General features: G+C 36.3%; 1 protein-coding gene across 2 annotated transcripts in view; it reads left to right on the top strand.

The window, feature by feature from the left end:
* The window catches only part of Spt5 (Transcription elongation factor subunit Spt5), a 457,857-nt gene that overhangs the window by 95,252 nt on the left and 347,473 nt on the right, over window positions 1-15,132 (top strand). For both annotated transcript variants that reach the window (XM_090382503.1, XM_090382504.1), the window contains exon 4: window positions 14,387-14,616. In XM_090382503.1, coding sequence (XP_090238629.1) covers window positions 14,387-14,616 — 230 coding nt within the window. The remainder of the gene's footprint in view (window positions 1-14,386; window positions 14,617-15,132) is intronic.

Raw genomic sequence — 15,132 nt, 5'->3', positions numbered from 1 at the left:
ATTTATCCTTCTTTTGTAATGTGCTAGTTAACTAATAACTAAATTTAAGTAACTTAAAAAGGGATATAGAAAAAGAAGTAAGGTTAGTAAGTACTAAAATTATACCTATGTATTTTATTCTTTCACAAGCATACTTTCATTCATTCATCGTATTTGTTCAGCCATTTCTTACTGGTCTGCACTCCTCTGGCACTCCAACTTACTAGTATTTTTTTAGTTGCAGTGCAGCCCTGGCTGCATTTCATGCAGGCCAGGGAGTTGCGTTGGTGTTGTTAGTATATAGATCAGATTGTGTTAATATCTTAAGCTAAATTAATTATTATTTATTTATTTTTTTTTTTTTTTTTGTATATTCGTGCAACCAATTACATTCATTTCTTCACTCACTCCCATTACTCACAACACTCATTCACTCTTTTGATGCCTTACTGGGTCACTCTCTTTCACTAAAACTAACCCTGGGTGGGAGTTGACAGGTGGTGGTGTACACAGTATCACTCCCTTTTCACTCAATCATTCAGAGTGCAGCACATTTACTCAGTCTTTCATACTTTTTCATTCATTTAATCCATTTATACTTCTTTCATTCTACACTGCATCCCCTTGCTACTAGCTTATTAATATTTTTCAGCTAAGCTGCTTTCCTGGCTGCCTGTACATCTCCCTCCCCTACATGATTACATAGTGGGTGTGTGGACCCCCAGGTCCCTACACAGGGCAGCGTGTTCCTGGGGTAAAACCCCAGTCAATCCAGTTTTAATTCAAGTATCTGTCAAAGAGCTGAAAACAGCTGCCCTGTCAGGTTAAAATGTCATCTGGGCGTGGTAAGGGGCATGGGCATTTTTTGGCTATTGGTTATTGTTTGGCTGCTGGGGGGGGCGCGAATCGCCCTCTTTGAATATCCCTTTGTATTTCACATTTTTGTGTGAAATTTGTGAAAGCTTTGAAAAGCGTTCTTTGCCCTTGGGAGGGGGCCAATTTCTGCTATTAATTGGGTTCTTGGTATGTCTTAAGGCGCCTCCGTAGCCAGGTGGGCAGGAGCAGCAGTGCGTAGCACATGCTTTTTGATTAAACCGGGGTTCGAGCCCGTGACCACCAAATATGGAGGATGCGGAAAGGTCAGGGAATGACCACTGCATATCCCCGGAGTAATATGGCCTTAGTTGCTAATGCTCCTAAAAACCAAAAACAACAACAACAACAACTGGTATGTTTTAAATTATACATTCATAGAGAATGTGTGCTCAGTCTTCACTTTTGCTACGGGTACAGTTTGGGTCATCAGTCAGCCCTACAGAGGTTAATTTTGCCTTTAGGGAGCCACGATCTGTCAGTATAAGGGTAGTAAAGAGTTTGGGAACATACCACTTTGGTGGCTTTGGGCTAACCATTGCCACCTGTGGCAGAAACCTTTTTATAACAAGACCTCTGGTTTCTTGCTCCCAATTTGTTTGCCATAAGCTCACGGACCTTTGTGGCTATTCTTTTCCTTTCAGCCTTGGTGTTGTTGTCTCTAAGTGATATCGCCAGAAATTCTTTGGGTATACCCTTTTTTGAGTCAATAGCAGGGGTGGACAACCCCCGACCTGCAGACCAACTCTGGCCGCAAACCTGTGTCATACAGCTCATATTCATTTTCAATATATATATATATATATATATACACAGGGTGTTTCAAGAGTGATGGTCAGTAATTTAAAGGTGAACTGTACAGACTACAATATGCAAAAAAAAAGCCCAGTAAACATGGGTCCTTAAGTGAATTGTTTTTAAGATATTGCACATTTCTAGTTGGGATCCTCCACTTGAATTGTACAGAGTTGGGATCCACCATTGACTTATTTGTTTAGGTTAGGTTATGCTCATTCTCTCCCTTTCCCCCTCTCTCAATGCTCTGAGACGTAGCAGGCATACTAATACTTGTCGAAGGATAGTCAACATGGAAAGAGGTTACAGCAACGAAGAGTATGCGAGCATGTACTTCATGTATGGTAAAGCCAATGGCAGTGCACGTGAGGCTGCACATTTGTACCAAGAAGCATTTCCTTGCTGAAGGCAGCCCAACAGGTGCACATTCGTCAGGGTACATCAGTGCCTTAGAGAACATGGGCACTTCACACATGGAGTATGAGCAGGTAGGGGCCCAGAAGCATAATGCTTGATGTTGAATAAAGGGTGTTAGAAAGAATAGAACAAAATCCAGGAATTTCGATAAGGGTTGCTCTGCAAGAGCATGTACTGAGTCATAGCAGTGTGTGGCGAATTTTGCATCACCAATTACTGTACCCCTACCACAGCGGCGAGTCCGTAGCCAGGTGGGAAGGAGCAGCAATGCGTAGCACACGCTTCTTGATTAGACCGGGGTTCGAGCCCGTCACCACCAAATACGGAGGATGCGGAAAGGTCAGGGAATGACCACCGCATATCCCGGAGCAATATGGCCTTAGTTGCTAATGCTCCTAAAAACCAAATAATACACAACAAACAACCTACCACAGCCAGAGTGAACTTCTGCCAGTGGATGCAACAACAGTGTGTCCAATTTTTAAACAACATTTTGTTCACTGACGAAGCTGGGTTTACTCGTGATGGTATTTTTAATTTTCATGACTGTCACGTTTGGTCCGACGAAAATCCTTGAATGTCTGGTCAGTATACTAGGAGACCATCTAATTGGACCAGACTTTCTGCCAAATAGGCTAACAGGAGAGCTGTACCTTCAGTTCCTGTAGAATGTTCTTCCAGACCTCCTTGATGATGATGATTATGATAATGTTCCACTTCAGCAATGCCAGAACATGTGGTTTATGCATAATAGTGCACCGGCACATTTTGCTCGAGTTGTGACTCTGTATCTAACTATCTAACTAGAAGTTATGGTCAATGGTGGATAAGTAGAGGTGGGCCTGTAATGTTTCCTCCCAGATCAGCAGACCTAAATCGTATGGATTTTTGTATCTGGGGTCATGTAAAAAGCTTAGTGTACACTTCGGACATTAACACAGTTTAGGAATTGCAGTGTCGGGCGCCGACCGGGCTAGCCGGGTGGGTAAAGTGCCTGCCTGCCTGGAAACCCCAAGGTCGCGGGTTCGATTCCCGCCTCGGGCTTGGATCAAAGTACTGCAAAAACCTTGGGAGGTGCATTATGGCCACAGGAGCTTATGTGCCAACAACTACCAAAAAAAAAAAAAAAAAAAGCAGTGTCGGGTTGAAGGAGCCTTTCAGCAAATCAGGAATGCCTGAGAGGATTTTTGCTCAATGCAGAGAAGACTACAAAGCTGCATATGGATGCAAGGACAGCATTTTGAACACCTTTTGTAGCATCCAATAACATATAACATTGGTAAAATCCTCAGATGTTGAAACCAGAAATTAAAAATGTATTATCTTATGTTTAATAAAACCGCCCTTAGCAAAGGATTCGTAGTTTTTTTGCTAAACTAGTGCTCCCGTAGTTAGTGGCGGATCTTAACAGAAAATGTGCATTATCTCGCAAACTGTTCAATTGCGGCCCAATGTTCACTGGGACTTTTGCTTATTTTAGTTTGTACTTTTAATCTTTAAATTATTGACCATCATTTTCGAAACACCCTATATATATATATATATATATATTGGAGTTGTCTGAGGACTTTTAATTTTAAGGGGTGTTAATGGAGTTATGTGCTACATTAATGCTATTGTATAGGGGCCATTATACGTGCATAGTTTTTATATTTCAAAATGTAAGAGCAATGAAGCCCAATTTTTCCTACTTTAAGTACAGGCAGTTCTCACTTTACAAGTTCCCGGGTTTCCGAGTTTTTTTTTTTTTTTTTTTTTTTTCAAGTATGAAGTATCAACAAAATTTGAAAATATGAACATGAATTGCAAAAAATGAATGTTAAACATTCATAAATACCGCATTTCAAACCATGCGCCTAGCTATACAATACGGTGCACCCCGGTTTACAATATTAATCCGTTACCATGGGCTTGGCACACCCAGGGTCCTGAGCTGGATATCATCCATCTTCTCTTTCTTGGTGATTCCTTTCTACTTTTCTTTCTCTCTCTCTCTCTCTCTCTCTCTCTCTCTCTCTCTCTCAGGGTAACTCGGGAGCTTTTTTTTTTTCCTGGTGCAGCATAAGCCTCAGGCTTCCTTGCATCATATGGCTATTAATAATAATAATAACACGTTTTTTAATAATTCATTCTACGACCTCGGAAGTTCAAACTTTTGCTATATAACTCGCTAAAAAAGGTCATTTTTATAGTGCAAATTGTGTTAGTTACCAATTCAAATCATTAAATTCTACCCCAGGGGCTCACATCTGGTGAGTATGGGCTTGGCAAACCCAGGGTCCTGAGCTGGATATCATCATTCTTCTCTTTCTTGGCGATTCCCTTCTACTTCTGCCACTCACACACACACACACACACACACACACACACACACACACACACACACACACACACACACACACACACACACACACACACACACACACACACACACACACACACTCTCTCTCTCTCTCTCTCTCTCTCTCACAGGGTAATGAGGGATTTTTTTTTTTTTTATTTCCATTGCAGCATAAGCCTCAGGCTTCCTTGTACCATATGGCTAATAATAATAATAAAGCGCTACACTTTAATCATTATCATATGTTCTATTATAAGAACCAATTTTGAACGGCTTGTGATATTTTTCTAAAGCACATTTCTGGAAGTCACGACCATAAAACAATAAAAACAATTTGCAGTTTCCGGTTTATTGGGCTTTTCTGTTACTGCAAGCAATTATAAATGGGTAGTAAAATCTATCTTCTTGCATTTGCAAATATACCGATAGCTGGAATTATGTGTGTTTTTATGTTATTATGGCGAAATGTGTTTGCCCTTTATTGAAATCTTCAATCGTATAAAAAACAAATGAATTTTCAGAATCTTCTCTTCATTCCTTTTTTTTTTAAAGCTTCATATACTGGTTACTCCGTGCATATTGTGTTAGCTGCAATTTGTGTGTTCTGTTAAAAAATGCTTCTGCATGCTATTGAAATTTATAAAGAAAAGAGATTATCTTGGAAATAACGCCTCTTGAAGCATTTCTGAAGAATTCCTCTTGAAGAATTTCTCCTTGTGCAACAAACCGAGTGCCTAGCCAATAATGAGTGAACAAAAGGTGTGCATTTAGTCAATGATGATGATGATGAAGAATAAACATTCTTTAATATTCGTAAGTCATAAATAATTTCTCTATTATTATAATTTGCTTGATTTTACAGGCTACGTTTTCATTTCTTTAGATAAATCAATCATTGTTTAAAGAAACTAATTAGCTAACTAATTTTGTCGTTAATAACGTAACCCCTATTTTTAACATTATGTCTATGGGATATAAATTCCTGCTTTACAAGCGCGCGCTAGGAACGAATTAACTTGTAAAGTTGAGAACTACCTGTACTCTTGTTTAAATATAAGATCGATATCATACCTTGATTGTAGGAGATCTTGGCCCGACGCTAACATCAAACTAAGCCGGTTAATGTAATATAAAATCTTTATGTATTAAAATCTTTAAAAACGCAAACATATCCCTATTAAAGGATTGTTAAATTATATGATATTATATAAAACTAAACTCTTCTTCAATTCACATAATCTGCTATCAAGGAAGAGCCAAGCGCAGCCGATGCACAGATCAGATATATCTGGTCTGTGCATCGACCACCGGTCAATGATAGACCAGGAAGAGAAGACAATTGTCAAACTGTATTAAAACTATATTATAATATTCTTAGGCTGAACTTTTTAATATATGACCAGGTATTTTGGTTGTAAACCATTCTCACAAGAAGTAACAAGTTAAAAACAATATCCACTCTCTTATACTTTAAAATAGGTGCATCGCAACAAGATTATTACTGTTAACCAATGTGAATTGTGCTATTCACACATACGCGTGAAGGTCCACGGGTCTGAAATAGTATATGGTCTCTGTACATTTATAGAACAACAGTTTAATTTCATTTCAAGTGTTTCAGCTATTAACAGTTTTATGTATTTTTTCTATGAATTTATTACTTTAGCTTTGTTAAACAGAAAAACGTGGTTCTCCTGGTGTGAAAGGAAAGTTCAGATGCGCCTGTCCTTTTCGCCCTCGCAGATGCCTGGTGTTGTTGTAAATCTTGTAAGTTCCCTGAGTTCATCATTAAGGGTACCTTGTGTACAACTATATCTATACGCATTGTGAAATTGGTTGAAAATGATACTCGTGTTATACCTAAAAGGGTGGTAGCTCGAAAAATGTAAAAAATTTCCCTGCATTAGTAGGTTTCCGACATATTTTAAAGTGTATATTATAATTACCCTTCTTAACGGTAAAGTTAAGAAAGTTTATAGTTCTCACCTGATTTTTCTTGTTCCTCAGTCTCTAACATGGAGCAAACCAATATTGTCTATAACATGCTTATGGGGATGCAACTCCTTTTACATCGGTTCTACCCAAAATTATCTTTCGATGCATTTACAACAACACAAGGCATTTGTGAGGGCAAAAAGGACAGGTGCATCTGAACTTTCCTTTCACACCATTCAGGATAACCACGTTTTTCTGTTTAGCGAAGCTTTATATCTATTTACATAGATTTCCACAGAATGCAATGCTTACATAAGTCAGGGAGTGGCTGTGTAAATGAATGTATGAGCAGTATTACTTACAGTTATTCAGCATTCGATTGTTCATTGGGAGGGCGCCTCCGTAGCCAGGTGGGAAGGAGCATCAGTGCGTAGCAAACGCTTCTTGATTAGACTGGGGTTCGAGCCCGTCACCACCAAATACAGAGAATGTGGAAAGGTCAGGGAATGACCACCGCATATCCCCGGAGCAATATGGCCTTAGTTGCTAATGCTCCTAAAAACCAAATAACAAATTGTTCATTGGGTTTTAGTATTACAGTCCCACGTTGTTTTTTTTTTTTTTTTTTTTTTTAGCAATTATTAAAAAAAGCTTAATTAATAAAACATTTATTTTTGTGAGTTGATTGATAACTTTGTGGAAATGAAGTATGTGTCCCTTCCTGGCATGTTGGAAACCTAGTATCACCACTGTGCTTGTATCTCCACAATTGTCTGTTAAACATTATTAAAGTTTGGGAGCTGTTACTGCCATACATATGTACATTCTTTTGTAATATTTTTCTCACTGTTATTGTAAATCCTTAAAAATATCACGTATACAAAAGTACATTGTTTTAACAGTTTAAAACAAATTGGAAATTATTAAAACACAAAAAAGACGAAAGTGTGTTAAATCATTTGCAGATGAATTTGGAATTGGCCTGCAAACTGTACAGGTTAAGAGTAAACCACGCCAGAATAGAAGAATTTATGCCTATATAATAAACTTATTGGAGCTTTTCAAGGAAAATCACTGAAAAATACTACAAATGAGCAACTTGGAACTTTAATGACAGACTTTGTTTTAATGATAAAATGATGCTATTCAATAAATAGCAGGGACAGTGACTTAAAGCAAAATATATAGTATTTTTTTAGAAAATTGAAATTCTTAAAACACCATATTTTTTTTCTGGTTTGTTAAACTATTCAAAGAAAAGTATGATATAAGGGAATAAAGGGTGAGAAACTCAGTACCGATAACATGTTAGTAAGGTTGTTCTGTGACGCATGTTTTATTATTTTTTTTTTATTTATTATGAAAATCCCAAACACAAAAGATCTTGTTTATACTCCGGCACGACCACCAGGTCAGTAGAGTTTACAATAAGTCAATAAATATAAATTGTTAATCATGTTTGGCAGTCACAGGCTCGAACCCCGGTCCACTCAAAGAGCATGTGCTACTGCATTCATGCTCATGACCACTCGGCTATGTCAACCTATAGGACTTAGTACTATGTGTGGGTTGATGGTTGAGAAGATAATTGTTGACATTACACTTCAATTTCTGAAGATTGCAATTTTCAGGAAATATGTGTGAAGGGAAATTGTTCCAGAAAATGATTGAAGGAATAAATTAGGTGGAAGAAGAAAAAAGTTGTGCGAGTTTGAATTTGGACAGTCAAGGGATGTTGACTGTTGTGGCACATTTTTAGACTAGTTTGGAAGATGGGATGGGGGGGGGGAAACTATAGAAGCCATTTCAGAAGAACATTGCTCATGTGAATATCTGTAGAAAAAGCCATACAGAACTTCCGTGAGACAGATCATGGAGAGTTGTCTTAGGAGATGGGTTATTAATTAATTAACATAACTACCCTCTTTTGAATGTAATCTTGAAATGTGAGAGAGAGGTTTTGGGGGTCACCTCCCCCAGGTGTAGGAACAATATTCCATGGTAGGGCAGATTAGCACAGATTAAATAGCTGTTTTTGGAAGAAAAGTAATATTGAGAGCGAAAGAGAAAACCCAGTTTTTTAGATGCAGAGGAAAAAAATTGTAACGTGTTTATGTCAAGAGGGAGTGTAAACTGGGATAATTTCCAATAGAGATATATGATCTTGCCTAGAAATCAGTGTTCCATGAAGATAAGCATAGGAGCAGAATAATTCTTTTTGTGACTCATAAGACGGGGCTGAGTTTTAGAAGGATTTCAATCAGCTAAGCTATCTTTGCCCCAGTGTAGAAGTACCTGGAAATTAACATTTAAGGAATTAATAAGAGATATTTGAAAAGTTGAAGTTGTTGGGGCAAGGTATCTCAAACTGGAAGGATGTGTTTTTGTAAGAGCTTTTTTGTAGCTCCTAGAATGTTATTTAACTCCATCTTGTATCTCTGTGAAGAACAATACCACTGTAAAAGGGCCCAGAAATGTGAGAAGTGTAGGTTTGTGTGTGTTATGTGTGCGTGTTCTGCTCTGGCCGCTTTCCTACCCAGAAACATCAGTCACCTGGATGGTTGATTCTGGGTACTAGTCAACACCACAGGAAGGTGGGCCAGTCCCAGTAAAGCAAGTACTGTCTCAAAAGAGACTCTGACCTACCTGGTGTTGCCAGAAGGTGGGTTAGGATCCCCTGGGGGCCTATTCCAGAAGAAAAAAGAGAAAAGGAACCTGTGGTGCAGGCTATGGGGGGAAAAAGAAAGCGAGAAAGATAAACCCCCCTCCCCCCCAACTTTTTTTTTTGTCCTTTGGATTTATCGCAAAATACTTCCATGCAATACTTGGTGCCATAATGGTCACCTTGACAATTGCTTAAATCCAGGGCTGTAGTGGAGGGCATATGCCATATACCTTCTGAATTTTTTTACGTGAATAGTTAAACCTTCTGGCTTTTGAACGACTTGAAAAAGCAAATATTAAAATATTTACTGAAAATTAAAAAATAAATTTATTAGAATTTGATTCTTAGGCAATACTTATATAGGTCGACCATCACTAATCCCCCCAGCATTGGGACCTGTGGGGTGCCAGATTGAGTTTGCCGGATCACCAGTGGTTATTTTAGAACATACATTTTTACCCAACAGCTAACCACCTCCTTCTACCTTTAACACTTTGACTGCCAAACTAGTTTAAGAAAAAAATTAACCAGGGGCCAAAAAATATTTAGCAAATAATTTGATTAGTAATTCTAAAATAAATATTGTAATGTCAATGTTGTCGTTTATTTTTGCTTAAAATATTTTAAAAAAAAAGACCTTTTTTTATGTTGCATATATGTGGCCGACATGCCACAGTAGATTACTTTATTTCTTGAGAAGCCGTGTCGGCCACATACGTGTGATGCTATTATGGCATACATATGAAGGTTGTTTGTGATTAGTTTATTGCACTGCGGTGAGCGCTGCAATAAAACTAATTACGATAAAATAAACTCAAACATCTCAATAAGTTTGTCAGTATTGTTAGAGATTTTGTGAAAACAAGTTCATTAGCGCGCTGTATTATCCATCATATTGTGTTGTTTTCCCACAAGTTTGTATAAGTGTGTTGTAAAAAAAATCTAAAGAGGAATGGCTAAAAGAAAATTACTAAGATAAGAGGAACTGAGAGAAATTGCTGGAATTTACAATTAAGCAGAGTTAAACTTCTCACAGACACACTGCTGCCAGTTTTTTCAGAAGTTCAACTTTATCTGTTATGGACAATGTACGGTGTTTGTGCTTTGCACCACCGAGAGGCACTTTCTTTACTTAGCCCTCTTCCTGGTAAACTAAAAGAGATTTAAATTTAAAATCCCCTGCAGCATTACAATACAACACAACAATAAAGTCAGCTGATCTCTTGCCGCCTTGAATCCTTGCATGTTGTTTTTCCTCTTTAAATATGAAACTTCTCTTAGACATTAGTTTCCAAAAAAAGTCCTGTTTCATCTGTGTGAAAAACTTGAAGAAAAACACCCCTTTCAATAATTTTAACAAGTGCTTTTTGAAAGAACTTGATAAAGACAAGTTAGCTTCTCTCTGGATTTTAAATCTTTCAAACCAGCCCTTACTTGCTTTAAATGGTTCCACATGTTTTTTTGAGGTGAGCTTTCTTCAGATCATCATATAAGCTAATCGGTTTTTCTTTAATAATATTTAACTTAACGGAATTCTGTGTTGTATATTATCGTCAATAAAATTATTTAGAAGTGTTTCCATTTCAGTCATAATAGCTGGCCTAGCCAATTTAGTTGCTTGCAGTGGAACAACTGTCTTTCCTGCTGCTAAAATTAATTAATTTTTTTTTTAATTGTTCTTACAGTTAAACCTGCCAGTCCTAAATTATTGCACACATCCACTTGTCGTTGACCAGAATTGATTTGCTTCAAAATGGCTAATTTAATTTTCAATTCAGTCTTTTTCTTACCTTTGTAGTCTTTGTACTGCATCCAGACGTTGTTGCTTTTCATTCTTATCCGCCATTATTAACTCTTCGAAAATGTAACTGTATTTTTAATAATTTTTTTTTTTTTTTTGTTTGAATATTTATTATTGGAATAAAAGTTTGATTTAAAACACAAATTCAAGTAAATACTTGTTTTTCCCTTACTTTATTGCACCTAATTGTCGTCAGACTTTATTGAGAAAAATTTTTGTTTTTGGAATAAGAGTATTAAGATTTTGACTGGTATTGTGAGCCCCAGTCATGCCTAATTTCTTGGTGGCACCAGGTTTCTGTTAGCCCTATTATGTCAGTATTAGTTGTCCTGACCAGGAGTTGGAATTCAGTCATTTTATTGACAACATTCCTGATATTATCATAGACACTGTTAAGACTTTACATTCTTCTGTAGTTTACTGTCCTCACACACCCCTTGAAGTTGTTTATGCTTTTTCCCTAGCTTTATCATCCTGCTCATTTGAAATGTTACTACCCTCAAAACATCTTGCCAACATTGGCTGTCGTACAACAAAAAAAAATTTTTGAAGTGAATGCAAGCATTAATTTGCCCCATATCATCAGATAAATGGTGGATCTATATTACCCTTCTTTCCCCCCCAACTGTGTCCCCAAACCCATAAGGATATCCTCACTGATACTGGCAAAAATTTCACCGTCATTGTTCAAATGAATACTATCTCTACAAAATAGATTCCTTCTACCTACTTCAGGCCAATCTGATTCCCCCCCCCCCACACGAGCCTTGCAGATTCCCTCAAGTTTTGAGTTAATCCACGAGGCTTTCAGTATATAATCCCTCTTATTGTGTATAGGCAGAATTGCAGATACATACATATTCTGACCTAACTCATAACATTTTATCACCATGGTCCTATATTTATGTACAAATTGTCAGGTCATGTTTGTGTAATATCGTTAATCCCCCATGTAAATAATAATGATACCTATACTCCCCTTAAAATCTGATAATCTGTTGGTAACAACATCAGTTGTTGCTTCCACCAAACACATCCTGGTTCTGGTCTACCTATCTTTATTACAAAATGTTACCCATTTACCTGACAACAGTCTCCCAATAAAACTAGATCTCTTTAAACCAGAACAGTGTGCACTTGACTATTCTTTTCTGCTCCCTGAATTGGTGGTGCATCACTTAGTAAGTCATGAAGTTCCTGACAAACTCCCAGTTACATTTGTTAGGGCCAACACCATTTCTTCACAAATTCTTCTCATAATGCACCAAGTTCAGTAAGCCTGTTGGGTGCAAAGAAACTTGTGACTTGCACCACAAATGCCCACAGGTATTTCTATCTGAGTCATGGTGTTCTTGGACTTTGTATTGTATGTGGATCTTGCAACAACCATTATTTAGGTAAAATTTGCACAACTTAGAAAGATTACAAATTTTAAATTTATGATATATTGCAGAAATTAAATTGTATGCCAAAAGTTTATCCACTAATGAAGTTAAAATAGACTTAATTTGTCTGCCAGACACCTAATGTCAATCTCCTTCTGTTATTATGTCTGGGCCATTGTTTGATGAAAGTCCAGTAAAACTCAATAACTGTAATAGTGATGCCTTAGAATTTTCTATCAATGGTAGATTTGCCCATTTGATGGTGTTATTCAATCATAATGATATTAGTAATTTTAGGTCAACTCATGATTAACAGTATCATTTCTAAAATGTCCACGCCAGTTACTTAGAGAGAAAACAGTGTCCCCACTATTTCATGACACCTATAACATTAGTGTCATGAAATAATTGAAATTGTGTCATTGAAATAGTCTTCATATCTAACATTATTGTTACATGGTAATAATAAATATTCCCCAACACTTGAGACTTTCTAAATTGTGGGCTGCACAATGTGAATGAATGTGCACCTGTTCTGTGTCAAGGGTTACAAATATTAATAATTAGTTCACAGTACAGTAATCCTTTCCCAACTGTGGAAGATATATATGTCCCAGAAAAGTGCTATGTTTCACTCAACTGTAGGTTGCATGACTACGGCCCACATAAAATTGAGGCTTAAGGGAAAAACAATAACTATGCCAATAAAATTTTAGGAAAAAACTCGGTAAGCTTCATTATTAAATTTATTAACCAATTAAGCACTTATTGAATATATTTAGAAGCAATAATAAATAAAGTGTAAAATAAATATTAATTTGTTACAAACATGGTAATCTTCAGAGCATTACAAAAACAGTAATTTTAGTAATTTTTCTCGTATTGTAACATGCTCATATGTGTCATTTGACAAATCTCTCTCTTTCTCTCCACTCCACTCCACTCCACTACTAGATCTGTCTTCCACACAGGATAATTATGATCTAAGGAAGATTCTGAGCAATAAATTAATCTTTTTTTGCTTGAACAGACTGGACTGAATGAAGTATGCATAAGGAGAATGACGTATACATAAGAAAAACAAAAGTGAATTGTAAAATTTTGGTATATAAATATAAAGCTCCATTATATCCAATCAGCATTTGAAGGAGGGGAGGATTATGTTATTGAATTTTATGGTTGTCATGGCATTTCTTTATGGTTCTTTAGCTTAACAATATACCTTTTAGCATTTGAGATTTTGCTGATATACATATTCTCATCTTACCTGAAGATAATTTTTAAAGGGAGGGAGCCAAAAAATAAATCAAACAAATATATTTATTGTTTTTTTTTTTTTTTTTTTTTAACAAATGATCACCTCTGTCATTTTCTCTATTTTTCAAATTTTGTTACTGGCCAAATTGAAAGTGGGATAGTTGTGTTAAAAAGAGAAGTTCTTTTCTTTCATGATTAATTTAACATTTTTTTTTTTTAAGGATTCATATTTGAATTTGTCTTCTTTCTACTTAAGCGTCTACTGTATCATAGTACTACTACAGATGAAAAATTTTCAAAAGATATTCAAAAACAATAACAATCCACTATAAATTGCAACTGAAATTTAAACATTTATTCATGTTCCAATCACCCCCTGGGGCTCACATCTGGTGAGTATGGGCTTCGCACACCCAGGGTCCTGAGCTGGATATCATCATTCTTTTCAGAAATTTTTTTTTTTTTTTTTTTTTGCCTGGTGCAGCATAAGCCTCAGGCTTCCTTGCACCATATGGCTAATAATAATAATAATTTCAATCAGAATTTATTTATTAAATGATTATGTGAACATGGATTCATGCTTCCTGCTTGTGATTAAATATTATTTTCTTGGGTTTTTTGGTGTGAATTATTACTGTTATAATGAAGGAAAAAGTTTAAGAATAAAATTACTTTTGCATTGAATTTCATCTTTAATTTGTACAATGTTAAGTGCATTTTTTCATTGACATTTGTAATTGTTAGTCTCGGTTTATCAGAGTTATAATTGTAAAATAGAAAGATTGTTTTTTCCCTCATTTTTTAAATATTGTTTTTTTTTTTTTTTTTTTTTTTTGGAAATTAATGATAAAGAACCATAATTGTTTCTTCATAGATATTGCTTAAAAGTAATTAACTTGAACTAATTAACAATTTGTGTATTCTGATTATGTGAAAAGGATGATTATGATGATGAAGATGATGAAGAGGAGGAAGATGGGAGGAAAAGAAAACGTAAAAAGCAGCGTTTTGGAGGTTTCATTTTAGATGAAGCAGAAGTAGATGATGAAGTAGAAGAGGAAGAAGATTGGGAAGAAGGAGCCGAAGATATAATTGATAGAACACGGCCTAGTGAGGAAACTACATCCAGAGATATTGATAGCCATCGACGCCTCCAGATGATGTGGACGTAAGTAGGAAATATAATGAAATTTATGTTTTAATTTATTAAAATTTTTTCTGAAGGTCTGATAATGAGTTACAGAATAAAGGCATGTTCTTTAATATATTATGATAGTTTACTGATGCAGTAATGATATTAGGAGAGTCTACCTTTGCTTAACAGAATGCGAGGGACAATCATTAAGTATTTACCTTCACCAAGAAATATTTTAGTTAGTGATTTTAAACTTGGCTGGTAATTTTATCCTCCTCTGTGTGGCAATCTTCTAGAGCTATACATTTTCCTCATCCTTTTTCAGGTCTCTTGGATTGAATGCCTCACCTATTCACAGGCTTCCACTTTATTAATTACCTACTCATCAGTCTACGTCCTTTTAATGGTTTCTTCATTTTAGGAAAGTGGAAGAAATCTGAAGGTGAGTGTCTTGAGAATAAGGTGGGTCCTCCAGATTTTCAAAGTCACACCTGATTACCAAGTCCATTGTGAGAGAAGCCTTTTGAGCAGGAGCATTGTCAGCTAGGA

Source organism: Mastigoproctus giganteus, chromosome 10 (genome assembly GCF_048544385.1).
Source record: "Mastigoproctus giganteus isolate SK-2022 chromosome 10, ASM4854438v1, whole genome shotgun sequence".
In the NCBI taxonomy this organism is placed as follows: domain Eukaryota; kingdom Metazoa; phylum Arthropoda; class Arachnida; order Uropygi; family Thelyphonidae; genus Mastigoproctus; species Mastigoproctus giganteus.
The sequence above is the reverse complement of the archived record's forward strand: the minus strand, read 5'-3'. Positions and strand labels throughout refer to the sequence as shown.